Source organism: Ostrea edulis, chromosome 6 (assembly GCF_947568905.1).
Source record: "Ostrea edulis chromosome 6, xbOstEdul1.1, whole genome shotgun sequence".
Taxonomy (NCBI): Eukaryota; Metazoa; Mollusca; class Bivalvia; order Ostreida; family Ostreidae; genus Ostrea; species Ostrea edulis.
The window spans coordinates 85,930,213-85,947,591 of NC_079169.1; the positions used below are offsets into that span (position 1 = coordinate 85,930,213).

General features: G+C 35.4%; 1 protein-coding gene across 4 annotated transcripts in view; it reads right to left on the reverse strand.

Annotated features, from left to right (window-relative positions):
* Positions 1 to 1,615: 1,615 nt before the first annotated feature.
* Positions 1,616 to 17,379, reverse strand: part of LOC125648180 (uncharacterized) — a 31,805-nt gene continuing 16,041 nt past the window's right edge. For all 4 annotated transcript variants that reach the window (XM_048875139.2, XM_056142470.1, XM_048875140.2 and 1 more), the window contains 6 exons: positions 16,551 to 16,696; positions 8,054 to 8,143; positions 5,871 to 6,053; positions 2,755 to 2,844; positions 2,384 to 2,559; positions 1,616 to 1,988 (listed from right to left, as the gene is read on the reverse strand). In XM_048875139.2, the coding sequence (XP_048731096.1) occupies positions 2,385 to 2,559; positions 2,755 to 2,844; positions 5,871 to 6,053; positions 8,054 to 8,143; positions 16,551 to 16,648 (636 nt within the window). In that variant the 5' untranslated portion in view covers positions 16,649 to 16,696 and the 3' untranslated portion in view covers positions 1,616 to 1,988; position 2,384. The remainder of the gene's footprint in view (positions 1,989 to 2,383; positions 2,560 to 2,754; positions 2,845 to 5,870; positions 6,054 to 8,053; positions 8,144 to 16,550; positions 16,697 to 17,379) is intronic.

Below are 17,379 nucleotides of genomic sequence, written 5' to 3' on the forward strand. Positions count from 1 at the left end.
GCTCTCTAGGGATAATAAAGGGCTGTAAGACGTTAGTAAAGTTAAGGTATTAGTGCTCTCTAGGGATAATAAAGGGCTGTAAGTCGTTAGTAAGGTTAAGGTATTAGTGCTCTCTAGGGATAATAAAGGGCTGTAAGACGTTAGTAAGGTTAAGGTATTAGTGCTCTCTAGGGATAATAAAGGGCTGTAAGACGTTAGTAATGTTAAGGTATTAGTGCTCTCTAGGGATAATAAAGGGCTGTAAGATGTTAGTAAAGTTAAGGTATTAGTGTTCTCTAGGGATAATAAAGGGCTGTAAGTCGTTAGTAAGGCTCTCTAGGGATAATAAAGGGCTGTAAGACGTTAGTAAAGTTAAGGTATTAGTGCTCTCTAGGGATAATAAAGGGCTGTAAGACGTTAGTAACGTTAAGGTATTAGTGCTCTCTAGGGATAATAAAGGGCTGTAAGACGTTAGTAAAGTTAGGTACCGGGGTATTAGTGCTCTCTAGGGATAATAAAGGGCTGTAAGACGTTAGTAACGTTAAGGTATTAGTGTTCTCTAGGGATAATAAAGGGCTGTAAGACGTTAGTAACGTTAAGGTATTAGTACTCTCTAGGGATAATAAAGGGCTGTAAGACGTTAGTAAGGTTAAGGTATTAGTGCTCTCTAGGGATAATAAAGGGCTGTAAGACGTTAGTAACGTTAAGGTATTAGTGCTCTCTAGGGATAATAAAGGGCTGTAAGACGTTAGTAAAGTTAAGGTATTAGTGCTCTCTAGGGATAATAAAGGGCTGTAAGACGTTAGTAAGGTTAAGGTATTAGTGCTCTCTAGGGATAATAAAGGGCTGTAAGACGTTAGTAAGGTTAAGGTATTAGTGCTCTCTAGGGATAATAAAGGGCTGTAAGACGTTAGTAATGTTAAGGTATTAGTGCTCTCTAGGGATAATAAAGGACTGTAAGACGTTAGTAAAGTTAAGGTATTAGTGCTCTCTAGGGATAATAAAGGGCTGTAAGACGTTAGTAAGTTTAAGGTATTAGTGCTCTCTAGGGATAATAAAGGGCTGTAAGACGTTAGTAAAGTTAAGGTATTAGTGCCCTCTAGGGATAAATTTGGATCTGCATCACTGTAGACTTGGACATGATAAGGAATCAACATTGTTAGTGCACGGTGTACTTATCTAGCCAACACAACTTGCTTTGCATTCATGCACATGAAAAGTGAAGATAACAAACAGTGATCAATCTCATCAATACCATAAAGAATACAAAATTAAGAGTAGGGTAAACACGGATCACTGGACACACCAAAGACAGGATCAGGTGCCTAGGAGGAGTAAGCATCCCCTGTTGACCGGTCACATCTGCCGTGAGCCCTCTATCTTGATTAGGTGAACGGAGTAAGCAGTAGTTAAAGTCAGTATATAATGAATAGCCTAACAATTGGTATAGCATTGGACATAACGACACTGGTCAGGTATATGCAAATAAGATCATTTTAACGACCATAAACTTCAAACGAGAGTGTTGAAATCCCTGTAGCATTCTTAACATGCTAATTGTCAACATTCTGGTAGTTGATTTAAGGAACACAAACATGCATAAAAAACACCACCCCAGTAAACAGTTCAGAAAATATTTTTCTTAGTTCACATGGTTTCTTTATTCTTCTAAAATTCTTAAAATCATAAACAATCGAGATATAAAGATTACTTGAGTTGTTTCTCTGAAAAATTACATAACGTTGTGAAATATTTTTAACTTTGCTTAAAACAATTCATACATTATCAATCTATATGTCATATAATATGATATACTGCGATGCTGTAAAAATAAGACTTGTACACACTAAGAAGATAACGTAGAGAATAAGAAGAAAATAAATGAAAAAAGATGATAGTATATACAAGGAAATATCCATTTATATTTTTGTTAAAGCCGATTCTGTTCAGAGGAGATCACAGATGTACAAAGCGCATCACTTTGGTTCAGAACTGAAGGTGTTCATTTTCTGGAAAAAAAAGAAATGTCTAATTAGCAATACTCGTATGCGAGTTGTGAACGCTCAATGTAACGACTTTTAATTAAACAAAATGCTATGCTACTGCGAACTCTAATTATCAGCTTTTCATTTTGGTGTAAGATATAAATAGCTATGATTTTGATATTGTAATTCTAAATACAAACTGATGGTGAAACATTATAATAATAATAATGAAGTAAAGATAACGAGCAGTGATCAATCTCATAAATCCCATGAAAAATACAAAATTAAGAGCAGGACAAACACGGACCCCTGGAAAAAGCCAGAGGCGGGATCAGGCGCCTAGGAGGAGTGTGCATTCCCTGTTGACCGGTCACAATGGGAGTTTGTACACTCTACACTACAATGTCTGTTCGGAGTACCTCAGTTTTTACTGGATATATGCGATAATTTTCCCGTCAGTACATTGTACAGTGACCGCCGTCTTCTTCTTTTTCCGGGACCATGAGGTCCCATTAAGTAATAATACTGGTCAGCGATTGCCGAGGCCCATTCCGTCCTGCATGCCCCTCCTAGCTCAACTGCACATGTCCTTTTTCTGTCAATATGAAGACATTCCATTATTCCACATGGATAGTGTGTTGTGAATAGTCAAGCAACCAACAGAAGAAGTGTTATTCCGTACATATGAATATATTAATACATGCATGTCCAGTCCTTTGCGGTAATTGTAAAAAGATATGTTTCGATTTTTCAGTTCTTTTCTTTGCATGCGCTTTAAAAGTATACCTACTTTAACACTTTTATGCTTTTCTCTTTTTCATCCAGCAATTCCAATATTTTGTCCATATCTTGGCGTCTCTTTGCTAATTTAGCGATGTACCTGTATAAAAGATACCATACGCGTGCCTTAGTAAATCAATGTTAATCAACGAGAAAATCTATATCTACTGTCACACGAAAAGATACCACCAAACATATATTGACATTTATTTAATCTCTAAATAAAACAGAGTTGAACGTGTCAGATTTGGATAAAAAAAGTTTAAAAGCTCCACGTGACACGAAATATCTCTCGTTTGAATTTTGCATCAGTCATTTACGTAAGCAGATACATCTAATGGCTACTAATAGTTCCGGATGAAATGTCTTGGGGGTATGCAGACTGCAAAGAGGAAACGAAAGCTCTCATTGATGGAACATTTGTTTTAATTATACTGCCATTCATGGTCCAAACCACTTGTAATCACAAACTGTCAGTTTTTTCTATTTTGTTGAGCACGCAACGATAAAATTTCTTTCAAATAAGATTTTCTGTCCCCACTTTTTTATTTTGTCTATCGCATACTGCATCCCCAATAAGATAATAATTTCCATTCTAATACGGTTAATGTGTCATGGGAATTTTGAAATAATCCATTAAGATATTATGCTAAATGTAATACAGAGCAGTTCTACAAATACAGAAAATTGCGATGTATTCACTGAAACGATGAAACATACGTTTTATTATCATTACAATGGTTTCCAACAATATTCTCAGTCAAAGATTGAAAAACCAACAATAACAAAAAACTGCAGTCACGATCTTCATAAAAAAAACCCTGTGTATACATATCTTTTTCTACGGAGTTTCCCGTTGCTTGTATGATAATATAATTATCATTCCATCGAGGAATGCAATGTTCCATTACCACTGACTATACCCTTACCAACTGTTTGCCGAATTAGGACTAACTACACACGAGGATATCACGCGCTTTAGAATGCATGACAAAGCATCAGCACACGGTCAGTGGAATCACAGCAAACAAGTTTATTCTATTAGCTACACCTTTATAAAAACTGTCAGATTTTTGGGAATACTACATGTATGTATTAGCAATTTATCGTTATCGATAATTCTTTCAGTGCATTCTCTTTATTGCAGTAATAACTGTAAATCTCTTTGTGTTTTGACATAGATAAGGAAGGTGTATAACAAAATATTGTTAAATGTATTCGTTGACAAAGATTATCCAAAGAACGTTGGAAATGAAAGTTTAGAAAACCGAAATCGTAAACAGGTTAAAAAGACATTGTCGATTCATGAAAAATTCATAACGTGGCACAGTGTCTTTAATGTGTTGTGTCTTTCTAGGACTGGAAACTCACGTTGACGAAATTAGATGAAATTGGCTGCATGTGGGGGGAAATTTTAATAAAATGCCCACGGGGTACATCGTTCACTTATGGGAAGTAAAACTTGAAAACCTCCAGTATTGCCATTCCATGGCTGAAAGAGTCAAAATGTGCACAATCTTAAACTGATTTTACACTAGGATGTTACACATTCATTCAAACTGAGTCTATACTGTTCTTCATCTGAAGATTATCAAAAGAATCCTTTTATACATTCTATATATTATTCAGATTTTTTTTAAAAAAAAAAATGTTTCTTAACAAACGGTTCTAACAGCATTTGCTGTGTAGTTTAGTTTATTACCTTTGTATAAAAGGGCTCTAGAAGAATGCAACATAGTGTTTATATTTTTGCAGTTTTATTTCAGTGTATGACAGAGGAAAATCGGACTTTTGGCATCGTTACTCAATGGATAGCTATGACGTCATCAGCGTACTTTCATATTGATCAGACACAAAGTACACGACAGCAGTATAACATTTCGTATTTCTTTCGATCTTAGTAGCTACATAGTTTATTTTATGTATGAATAAAATTTACACGAAAATAAAATCGGAATTAAATCTGCATACATAGTAATTACTTATTCCAATCATCACGTTCCAATTTTGCAGATTTTATTCCAGCAAATATTTTCATGACCTGTGTTTTTAATGCTAAGATACAAACAGACAGACAGACAACATACAAAGTTTGATAAAAAAAAATATATAAATTCATTTGAGTCTATGGCTCATGTAAGCTAAAAAAGATTTTCCTATTTATGTACCGCAGGTCTAATACAAACTAAACGAACGCGTGAAACTGTGGTCTTATGAATTGAAGTGCACGTCGCTGACAGACGTAATCGTAAAACGAACAATTACAGATCCCGAAATTAAACATTAATAGCTTTAATTTTCTTTCCCTGCTATTTTCCTTGACCTAATCTTTGCAAATTCAGTTAGAGATATTGCAGAAAAGAAATGTGGCATCTACTTAAGGACACAAATTGTGAAAAGTTTCAAACAGGAAAAAGCTGTGATCACAATAGTGCTTTGGAAATGAATTAGTGGCATAGGATTTCAAGAAGGCAGGAAATGAAAGCTAGTTTACGCAAATTACCGACAAAATTGGCACTGTTTTACATTCTGGTAAATTCATTAAATAAATATCCAAGAACAAGTGAAGACAACGAACAGTGATCCATCTCATAAATCCTACAAGCAATACAAAATAAAGAGTTGGGCAAACACGGACCCCTGGACATACAAGAGGTGGGATCAGGTGCCTGGGACGAGTAACATCCCCTGTCGACCAGTCACACTAGCTGTGAGCCCTATATTTTGATCAGGTAAATGGAGTAATCCATAGTCAAATTCATTACGCAAAATAAAAAAACCCGGCCTAACAATCGGTATGATACACATCAGACAACATTCGGCTCATGTATGAAAAATGAAAAGTAACTTATATTTGCAAATTAAATCATTATAACGACCATAGAATTTACAAAATGCTGACTTTCAATAAGACTGTTGAAATTCCTGTAACATCAACTTGTTTGTCAGTAGCCTGCCTCGATCTAAAAACTGACCATACGTAGAACAAGCTCTTGTGTATCGAACCAGTTGAAAGATACTGGTAAACACCACATGCAGGTGATAATGACATATTACTACACAAATATGGGAAGTTGACATCTACGTAATGCTGATAATTCAACGCTAAAAAAAAAGTCAACATACGCTATCCTTTCCTCCTCTGTTTGTGGATTGTCTCGTCTTTGTTTAAACGATTTAGTTTCACGTTTTGGGGATTTCATATCTAAATTATCGAGCTCCTCCTCTCTCCTTCCGGGATTACGACTGTCGAAAATCGCAATGCCACAGGCATGGTTGTTGGCCGCCCCAAACCTGCACATATCTGTTCTGCAACGAGAATAATTTCAGTAGAATCATATTGTATATGTTACGTGATTGGAACAAGATGTGTTTGTAAAATACTGATTGTCTCGTATGGTCAAACTCCAAAGTCATGAGGTCAAACAATTAGGTACGAAAGGAAAGGTCTTGTCACAAGGAATGCACGTGTGAAACATGAATGCATTATCACCATCTATTTCAATGGCCACGGTTAAAAGTTTTTGCGGACGGACAAACTGACAAACAGAGATACCAAAAACTAAAAGACCATACATACATTATGTGTAGGTTAATCACACTAGTAAAAGTATGGGTTAAAACAACTTTTTCAAATTACAAGTTAATCCTGAACACAATTAAACAGTTTCTAGTGTTTGTCACTTCGTATTTTGCTTTAAACATAATTATTTTCTATTAAGTTATCTATACGTAAACAAAGACATGGCATGAGCCTTGTTTACATAACAAAGAATTGTGAGTGATATATCTCTCTTGTAACTCAACAAATTGCTGACCATTAGAAATACCTTCGTTAAACATTGTGAAAATCAAAAATGGGAAAATAAAACTTAAGTTTTCAGTTCAAATCGTGTCCATGCCTCTTTAAATGATTGATATTACTGTAAAAAAAAGAAGTATAACCAGATTTTGAACATTTGTACCAATCGTAATATAAAATGAATTTATCCCAACAGATTTTATCATTATTTAAAAACGTTGAGATTTGTCTTTACAAGAGTGCAAATGCCCGAGGAAATTGTAATGAAAGTAAATACATATATACTCGTTCTAACTCCATCATCATAATATCGGTAAATACGAATTTAGTCTCTCTTTTTTAAAAATCTACTTTCGAATTTATTTTTTGTGTTTGGATTTCTTTCCTTTTTAAAGTTTGCTTTTACTGTCATGTGAGACACGAGTTATTGGCGATTTAGTTCGGTTTCTTTAAGTGTGTGGTTTGTAAGTCTGATCACCACTGACTAGTGTGTCCTGAACACAACCGTTGATTTGATTGCGCTATCGTAGCGGATAGGCGCCCTCAAAAGGTTCAACAGATGAAGTCGCTAGGCTAGACTGTGAGATTATGCTAGACTGTGAGATTAGGCTAGACTGTGAGATTAGGCTAGAATGTAAGATTGGGCTACAGTGTGAGATTAGGCTAGACTGTGACATTAGGCTAGACTGTGGTAGCGCTATCCCTAAGTAACTGATTTTTGAATGCAATACACTCAATTGTGAAGCTCTTCATTGATATACTTAAAACCTTTCTTCTCCAATGACCTTGATCTGACTTTGAAAATCAATTTTGATGGACTAACATTTCTGCAAATCCATTGAATATACATAGATGTACGAGTAGCTCTCTCGTTTCTCACCGCTGCGACCCGAGTTCGATCCCCGTGATCGGGAGTGGTTGTATGTAAGAGGGTATGGCCCGCTCGGACACTTGGGTTTCCTCTGGGTACTCATAAATGCCACCCCCCCCCCCCAGCGCAAACTTCCGTACATCAAAGGACCCCATTGGAAATAAGCTTTCGAGCGTCCATGGGTTATCCTTGGTATTTATGTATGTATGTTTGCATGTATGTATATATCAAATAAACATTTATTTATACGAGTATATACAGGGCAATCAACTATAGCCTTGTGTCCCCAAGGCAACTTTGCTGCAAGGGGAGAAAAAGTGGAGATCCGGGTTACAATAGGTCTTCAGTATCTCTTGCTTGTCGTAAGAGGCAATTAAATGGGGCGGTCCTTAGAAACCGAGGCCTCGTGACACAGCAGGTGTGGCACGATAAAGACCCGTTCCTGCTCAAAGGGTGTTTACAAACGCCGAGCAGCCCTTCACCGGCAATGGTGAGGTCTCCATATGAAAGAAAGATTCTCGATCGGGACGATGAACAATATACAACCTATAACTGTTCAGAAGTGTAATCTCTTCCTATTGGTAAACTAGAAATGACAACACAATTCTACTGTATATTCGATATAACTATACTAACTGTAACTGGTTACTTTCACGTTGAACTTCCTGTATAGAGGCTCTGGCAGAACGGATTTCTCGCGTTGCTCTGTCGAATGCTTCAATCAAACTGAAAATATATAAAATATATGTAAGTGACATTCCAATACAATCAGGACCCTAAATTTTAATTCGCTAATAAAATTGTACAGATGAATGATCCCAGTGTATTATTGACAAGGATGTCTGATATTTTCTGTATTGTATATTTTTTTTAAAATGATGTGAACAGATAAATTTTCAAAACAAAATTAACACTTTATACTCCTACATGTACTTGATTTTTCAGCAATATTTCTTTCTAAAAATAATTCAATATTATATATTCTTTTGTCTTTAATTGCGAAATCCACGTATTTTAAAAGTTAATACTCCTCTATCAAGGGTAACACAATGCCCACATAAAACGTTGCGCTAGGGTCGTGTGCAAATGACACGTCACAATGTTGGCAATTCCCTTGTTTGGCCGGGGGTTGGGAGGGGGGGGGGGGGGGGTGACGTCAGTTCAGCAGACATACAGTGACCTGTCTTCATTGGTATATTAATACAGTGTTCATATTTTGCAGTAAGATTAAGAAATGCTTTGGACAACACGTTAAGAGTAAACAAGTCATCAAAAGTGGAAATAATTCTACCATTTTATTTTGTTTTTTTATTTTAGGTCAAATTATCCGAGCGTTGTATTTTGAAGATCATGTTTTCTGAATTCCACGACATGTAGCATTTTATAGGATATAAAAGCATTACTCAACTTTGATGACAATATGCCGCGAATTAACCTGTTAACAGCTTAAGGGTGTTTTTTCTACAATATGTGTGCAAGTTACCGACACCGTTTTGTAAGCAGACGACACGTATAAACGGCTACGGAGACTAGTAAATGTCAAGAATTAAGCCAATTTATAAATTTCAGATTTATATTAATGGTTTAATCTGTTTTTCACGACACACTTGTATTAGTTTTTGCTCGTTTTCGGCGACAAATCCCCCCTTTTTTGCGTTTAATGTTTTTCCTTCCAAGTATAACGAAGATATACGCAGGTACATGTAAGATGTAGATAGTAAGTAGATAGATAGATAATAGATAGATAGATAATAAGTAGATAGATAGATAGATATATAATAGATAGATAATAAGTAGATAGATATATAGATAGATAATAGATAGATATTTAGATAATAGATAAATAGATGGTAAGTAGATAGATATATAATAGATAGATAGATAGATAGATATTTAGATAATAGATAGATAAATAAATAGATATTTAGTTAATAGATAGATAGATAAATAGATAGATATATACATAGATAGATAATAGTTAGATATTTAGATAATAGATAGATAGATAGTAAGTAGATAGATAGATAGATAGATAGTAAGTAGATAGATAGATAGATAAATAGATAGATAGATAGATTTAAAGAGACGGAGAAAGATTGCATTTTGTACGATATTGAACCATTTCTGGATCACCGTGAATATTTTGATTCAGTGACTATTGCAGTCGCTCTGCGTAATAAAGGTGTATTGGAGAGCGATTCTGAAAAATTATCTAAGCAGTTAAAGTATCGAAAATAAACAAACCCAATCAGACTTTGAATATTGTGTCTATTTTATACATTTCTTTCATGAAGCCTGGCATCTTTTACAAAACATAGCGCACGGGTACATCGACGTGGAATTTAAATACCCGGTCAACACTACTCCAGAAGAATAGACATTCAACCCATCTTCTTAGCCTATCTTCTTTTTCGCGAAAATACGATATAATTTATCCATACGTTGTCAAAATTAATTTCCATCATGCCAATTCATAACCTCTCAAGGTAATTGGGACATAAGATTAAGAGGAGAAAACCCTATAACTTTAACATGGATTGCTACATGATGCGAGTGAAAAATTCCTGACGTTGGCAATTACATGTACGTTACTTTCAACATGTAGTGATTTCATTATCGCGCAGTAGCGCCGTCATACACGTCATTATCGCACAGTAGCGCCGTCATACACGTCATTATCGCACAGTAGCGCCGTCATACACGTCATCATCGCACAGTAGCGCCGTCATACACGTCATTATCGCACAGCAGCGCCGTCATACATGTCATTATCGCACAGCAGCGCCGCCATACACGTCATTATCGCACAGCAGCGCCGTCATACACGTCATTATCGCACAGCAGCGCCGTCATACACGTCATTATCGCACAGCAGCGCCGTCATACACGTCATTATCGCACAGCAGCGCCGTCATACACGTCATTATCGCACAGCAGCGCCGTCATACACATCATTATCGCACAGCAGCGCCGTCATACACATCAAATCAGGGGACGTCTTGTTACCTGTATACTTGGCCGAAAAATTCCTAAACCTCGCTAGCTATTAATAGAAGAACACTATTTAATGGAGGTGTATTAGAAGGATTTTACGATCGGGTTTATTCAGTGCAACGCTCAAACCGGGCTGAAATCGTAATATGAATAGAATTTGTCCGTGCAACAAAAACACCTACGAGACAGCCATGCGGCCAATGAAAAACTTGTTTGATGATAAATATTTGTTGAATAAGATATTGAAAATTTTACTTCACTCACTTAAATGTAATAAAAGAAAACGTGAAATCCGCAAAATAATATCGACCGTAAACCGCAAAAAAAAAAATTAATAAATATAGACCTCGTACTGATGAAACAGCTATATTTGTTTAATATCAGAGAACATTTAAGCTTCCAATGGGCCTCAAAATACTGTTCATACATGTACATTGCCCATGTACACATATTTAACCTACCGATGGCGGTAGCTCATGGCTAGAGTGTTCACTTCGTGACCGGGAGGTCGTTAGTTTAAGCACCGTTTGTGTCATCAACAGTGAGAGACGCGGGTCTTTCGGATATGACCTTAAGGGGGCATAGACAAAATGTGAGCTGAAACTTTTCTGATTTTATTTTTCCATTTTATTGTTCATAACGCTTGACTAAAGTATTTCTAATGGTCAATCAAAATGCCCATTCAAAAACAGACCACCACAATATAGAACCCTTACTGGGGGGCCAATAGCGACAAGCATGGGTATTTCATCTACAGCTGATGACGTCTCAATATGAGTGAAAAGAATTCTTTAAGGGACGTAAAACAAACATAAATTTGCCGGTCTCTCGTGTATGAACTGGATTTAGTTGTGAGAATGTTTGTTTCTCTCATGTATGAACTGGATTTAGTTGTGAGAATGTTTGTTTCTCTCATGTATGAACTGGATTTAGTTGTGAGAATGTTTGTTTCTCTCATGTATGAACTGGATTTAGTTGTGAGAATGTTTGTTTCTCTCATGTATGAACTGGATTTAGTTGTGAGAATGTTTGTTTCTCTCATGTATGAACTGGATATAGTTGTGAGAATGTTTGTTTTTGCAGTTTACACCAAATATTACAGTGGGGTTTTTTTCAATTTTATTCAGGAAAAAATAAATGTCTGCGGGGGTCTTTATAATATCATAATACCTTTTATGTGAGTTTGATAAGCCAAAAAGAAATGGTACCATGTGTTAAAAGATTCCGGTCACGGATGTCTCCGCCTTTCACTGACTTACTGCTCGACTTTAAATTATCATCTCTAGCGTCTAGAACTGGCAGGTAATTCGCAATTAAGCATGTTTTTGCGCACTAGATGCACTAAAACCCCATAACGACGGGGTTGGCCAAGTTTTCTGTGACGTCTCATTAATTTTTCTTCACCGAATCGGCGTCATTATCATTTTAAAATCAAACACAAGAAAAACAGAACGCGGAATCAAGTTGAGTAGATTGGTCGTTCAGAGACCTTTTAATCTCCATTAAAATGTATCAACATACTTTGATTTGACTTATTTCATTATTTGGACCATTTTATTTAAGACTAGAATCAGCAATCGCTAGTGTAGCAATTACATGCATAAAGTAGCATTGATATCACTTGAGCTTTTAGTGTGGCGATCGATCAAGAACCCAGAGGCGTTCAAGAAAAGAGAATAGTCCCAGGTATCATGTATTTATTTGTTTTAAAATAGCAGATCCATTGGCTATAAAAATTCTATTTTAAAATCGAAGAATTATTAGTTGATTAGGTCTTTATGTTCACCTCCTAGTTATATTTATTGACACGAGACTATCGCTTTTTCTCGTGAGAAATGCAATAGAAACTCTAATCGCGGTCCACGGCATCTGGAATCTTATTTCATTCTAATGATATAACGAAGTTTGAAAGAGAAACTCCTACATTACGCTTTTCCTGTAGAGGTAAATTCCTATAGAGGACATGTTTGAACGATTGTGATCAGTAGCAAGCTGAGTCTGTAGACAACGGTGGATTAATAATATCATATACAGGTACTCTTACATGCGTACATGTATGTACAGTAAAATACGATTATAGCGAAGTGCCGGGAACTAACAATATTGATTCGTTATATACAGTAAGTCCATAATACATGTATGTTTTAAAACTACATGTAATGAAAATCACTTCGCTATAAGCATGAAATCATTATAGTAGTTTTTTATGTAGCCGTGTTCTACAGTACAATGTATTAGTTACACATAGCGGAATGATCAGTACGTGGACTATTATATTGACCTAATGTACTCTGTAGACGTTTGTGGCGGTTATGCACCCCATGCTGTACAATATATATCAAAGGTTGCGGCATGGTGGTAATAGGCAACTGTTCTTTTACGTACCATTTGAGGATCTTTAACTCGCATGCAGATGTAACCAATTTTTAAATGAAGTGGCACAATCTTAGACCTATGAATAACGCTTCTGATCGTAGAATAATGGCGAACTGAGTGTAAGGGATCGTGTAAAAATGAGAGACATGGGATCAGGGGACCCTTAGTCACACCAGGGCCCTGGAAGCTTCCACGTTCTAAAGTACTTTGATAACAAAATCTGGCATAAAGCTAATCGGTTTTTTTTAGTACGCATAAGTCCTATATCAGTATCACATTTCCTAATTTAAGATTAATAATTTGTAATCAAGTAGTATTTTTAGTTTCACAACAAAAATTCGTTCAGAAATACCGTTTGTGCGAGAAATGTTGAGGGGAATATTTAATAGTATTTTATTAACCTACAAATCTTTTTCAAAAATTCTTTGGGGTCTTTCACAATTTTTTTTTTTTTTTTAAAAAGTCTTGTCCCCGTAAAACCAACAAATTTAGTTGGAAATGCACTTGATCTATAAAAAATAACTTCAATTTCCAGAAACATTTATGGATAAATTGCTTTTATCTTTAACGGTATTTTTGCTTCAATTCAATTTCTATTTTGGAAATGGCGTGGCTTAAAAAAAAACAACAAAAAAGTTAAGTCGATATCACTGCCTCAGTCTAGTCTACCTAATTTGGGTGAAAACAATGTATTTTTAATTCATCCAATCATGCTTGCTATAGTGCTGCTGGCTCTCTGTGTCTAGCATCTTTCATCATGTACAGACATAGCTGACGTCCATATTTTTTACCGAAACGGAGAAACTCAGAAAAACATTTTGATCTCACATTAAATAAAATGTTAATTGGGCATGGACTCATATTTTGGTGATCATATTCATTATTTTAATCAGTCATCAATTCATGTACCTGGATTCACTTTATTTATGAAAAATTAAATTGATATCAGTCGTCACGAAAACATTTCTGAGACACAATAAATACTGGCTAGTTAATATGACAGATTTACTAGTCCAATGCATGTGAAAATTTTACTAACCCGTAGATATAACATAAACATTGAAGGTGTAATTCATCAGGATGAATTTAAAACAGAGATGCTTGAAGACTAAATCGTCGAAAAGGTCTTATTGAAGATTTTTAAAATCCAGGCAACGTGTATTCCATGAAAATTATGAATTAAATTGTATTTCGATAAAGAAAACATAATTGCATTTATTTTGGAAAAATTAAGAGAGGGGGGTGCCGCCTAAAATCCGCCAATGAGCAGTGAGGGTTCTTCACTGTGGCAACGCCTACCGTGAAGGTCATATACGAAATGCCTGTGACTATAATGTTGAAATTCTTGACCCCGGAATTGAACCTCCTGGTTTTGAAATGCCCCCCCCCCCCTAACCCTTAGGACACCGCGACCGGTCACAGAGACGCAGTGGCCTCGTGTTTAAAAATCATCTGAAGACGTGAATCTAGGAGGAAGGTACCACATCGTAGTTGTGGCGCGCTCACGTGTCCAAAAACAATTCCCAGGCACAGAGAGCTATAATGTATACTCAGGAAAAATTCCCAAACCCAATTTTCCTAATTTACATTATGAGTTCAGAATTTTAACAAAATTTAATTTCCTGAGCATTATCTCACCGTCGCAAATTTGTGAACCGATTTTTCCTTTTCTGTTGGTTGCCTAGAATCGGTATGGGATTTTAAACCGGAAACCTTGAAGATGCATTTTAAATATATGCACCTTGATGGGGCCATCAGCCATAGTTGCATTGATCTAAAATAGGGTTAACATTCTCTCCATATGCTTACGGTCATGGATTATTGTCTTTGCGGTTTTTGACTAGGAAACGTCAGATGGTATCTCTGATAAAGTTTGAGGTTTTTATATTAAAATATCAATCATTGTAACTAGCGTAAGTTTGTTTTCGGATCAGCAACTAGTCAATATTAATACCCCTTGTTTCATTCGTTGAGATTAAGTTAGTTCTTATTGAAAACAAAAGAGCGAAAGAATGCATACGGTACAATTTTGTGTAATAGATGAGAGATAGAGAGAGAAAATTAGCAGCAGGCTACTAGCTACACCTTTTTTTTTGGTCTCCAGATTAACACAACTTGTCTACTCAATATGTATTGAGATAGACCTGATCGGATGAGGGGGAAATTTACTTGAATTTTGATACAAGTTGTACATCAAATTAAATCATGCTTCATTTATTAAGCAATATTAGATCTCCGCAGATATGCATTGAAGAAGAATTTTACTATACCACTATTTTCAAGTTCGAAAACAAACCCTGAAATTATCTAATTGTATTTATCGGTCTTGCAGATCGACGAAATTGGACATCAAGTGGGAGATAAAAGGAACGCATGAAAATGTTGATTTTGTAGTCTTAAAGTCATCAGCAGTTATTTAGCATTGTTCTACAAGCGAAATGTACATTATTTATCAAATAATGCTCATAGTTTCTTGTTTGGACATAAGCCTCAAACAGATTTCAAAGATCCTTCGGCACACGAAACGTGTAATCCCATCCAGCGCAGGGAGCCGGGCAGCCGCTCGTAGCTCTTGGATGTGGATGAGAAATATACATTAATCACCGGTACATTCATGATGAAAGAAATTTGAATTTACGCCTCTCTTTCAGTATCATAAATATTCTTTCAATATCTGTGATTGTATCGCAAAATTATTGATCCTGTGGTGATCTTTATTTAGAAAGCCCTTATCTATGGAGCCTGAATTGGGGTCCACCACCGCGCAATTTGTTTTCATTATCGGGTTTCTAATTATCCGAGAGAAAACAATAGCAAATAAAGAACAAATTGGTACATTCGAAAGTAATTTTCTGATTGAACACGCCGTGTTATATTTCTTTCTCTCTTAATGCACAAAGAACGCACACTATATGATAGCTTATGCGGGCATTTAATAATAATAATAATAATACGTAAGTGAAAATTAAAAAAAAAATTCGCATCTACACAATCAAATTAGTTTTAAAAAATTACGATACTCCTTATAACAAAATATGTAAATGCACGATGGATTAATGCGGATTTTTCTTCTTCAAATAATATGTTAGATAAAGAAGAAAGAGCATCACACCTGTACTGTGGACTTCCCTATGAAAGTCCACGATAGTTCTTTAAGGGGACTGAAATTGAATTCAATAATACCATCATATTGTAAATTTCGAACTTACTGGATGGTAACCAATTCCAAATGTACACGACTGTTGTCATGGTGAAAATTTTGCATTTGCTACCGCCTATTAAATTTTGCAGTTACAATTTGGAACATGAATTTGAATTAATATAATTATAGATGTCAATTAAATTTTCATCTTTTAAAACCTAATATTTTCTGATGGTTTGAGTACTAAACTTACAATAACAATATCACTGAACAATAAATTACAAGATTTTTAGCCTCTGAACAAGTGCCCGAACAACACACTATACACGGTTAGACACGGGCTGAACAAGTGCCCGAACAACACACTATACACGGTTAGACACGGGTTGCACCTTTAAAATCTATAGATTACACTACAATAACGTACTAATTCATAAAGTCATCTTTTCAAAATTCATTTAAGACGAATATATATGATAATTCAATATTTTATTTTTTCACTTGTTAAACACTTTTGTCTAAGTACCAATAAATTATAAAATTCTTTCAAAGAATACTGTTATTTCAATATTTGAACAAAACTTCTGGATTCTTTAACATTTTAATGTAAGAAAAACTTACTTTGTGGCCTCGCTTGTACGTTGTGTATTTCCTGATGATGTCGCTAATGTGAAATTAATGTATATCAAAAAAGTCCAAAAGTAATTCCAATGATACATTTCAACGTCAAACCCCACTGTCCGTCGATGAACGAAGCCAAATCAAATCTGAAAAAAAAAATATCGAAAAACCTAAAGCACAGAATCGATACGGAGTCTAGATCCGGCTGGGTCTTTTAAGATTTATGTTGTACTGTGAATGGAGAGGGAAAAAAATAGAACAAGTTATCAGCATGGGTAGATTCAGAGAGAAAAAGATAAATGTTAAAGATATATATAATGATGACCAAAAGACAATATTGAAAGTACAGTATCATATGCAAGTTAAAAATACTATAGGACACCGTATCAGCGAACATTTTGTAAAATATATTAATCATTCATGAAGGATAGAGCATTGAGATAATCTTCAGGACGAGAATTTTACATCGATGCCATAGCAGAAATGACCGATTTGTCCACGAGATAATATTAGGTGTAGAAATGTCAAAGGCTGACAGCGATTTGTTTAAAGTTTCACAATGCCATCGGACCGAACAGATCTCATGAAAGCCACATTAGAGGCACCGGAAGTTTCTCCGTGTCAGTTTTCAATGGAAAAGGATAAGAAAAATAGAAATCCTGCATCTTTTTTCGTCCCCAGAGTGTTATGATTTATATGTAGGTACATATATACCGAATTTCACGGCGTAATAATATACCACTAGATTTTTTTCTTCAATAAAGTATAGCTGACGATAATAATAAAAAAAAAGATTTAAATAGCGATACAAATTAAGAGCACTGATTAA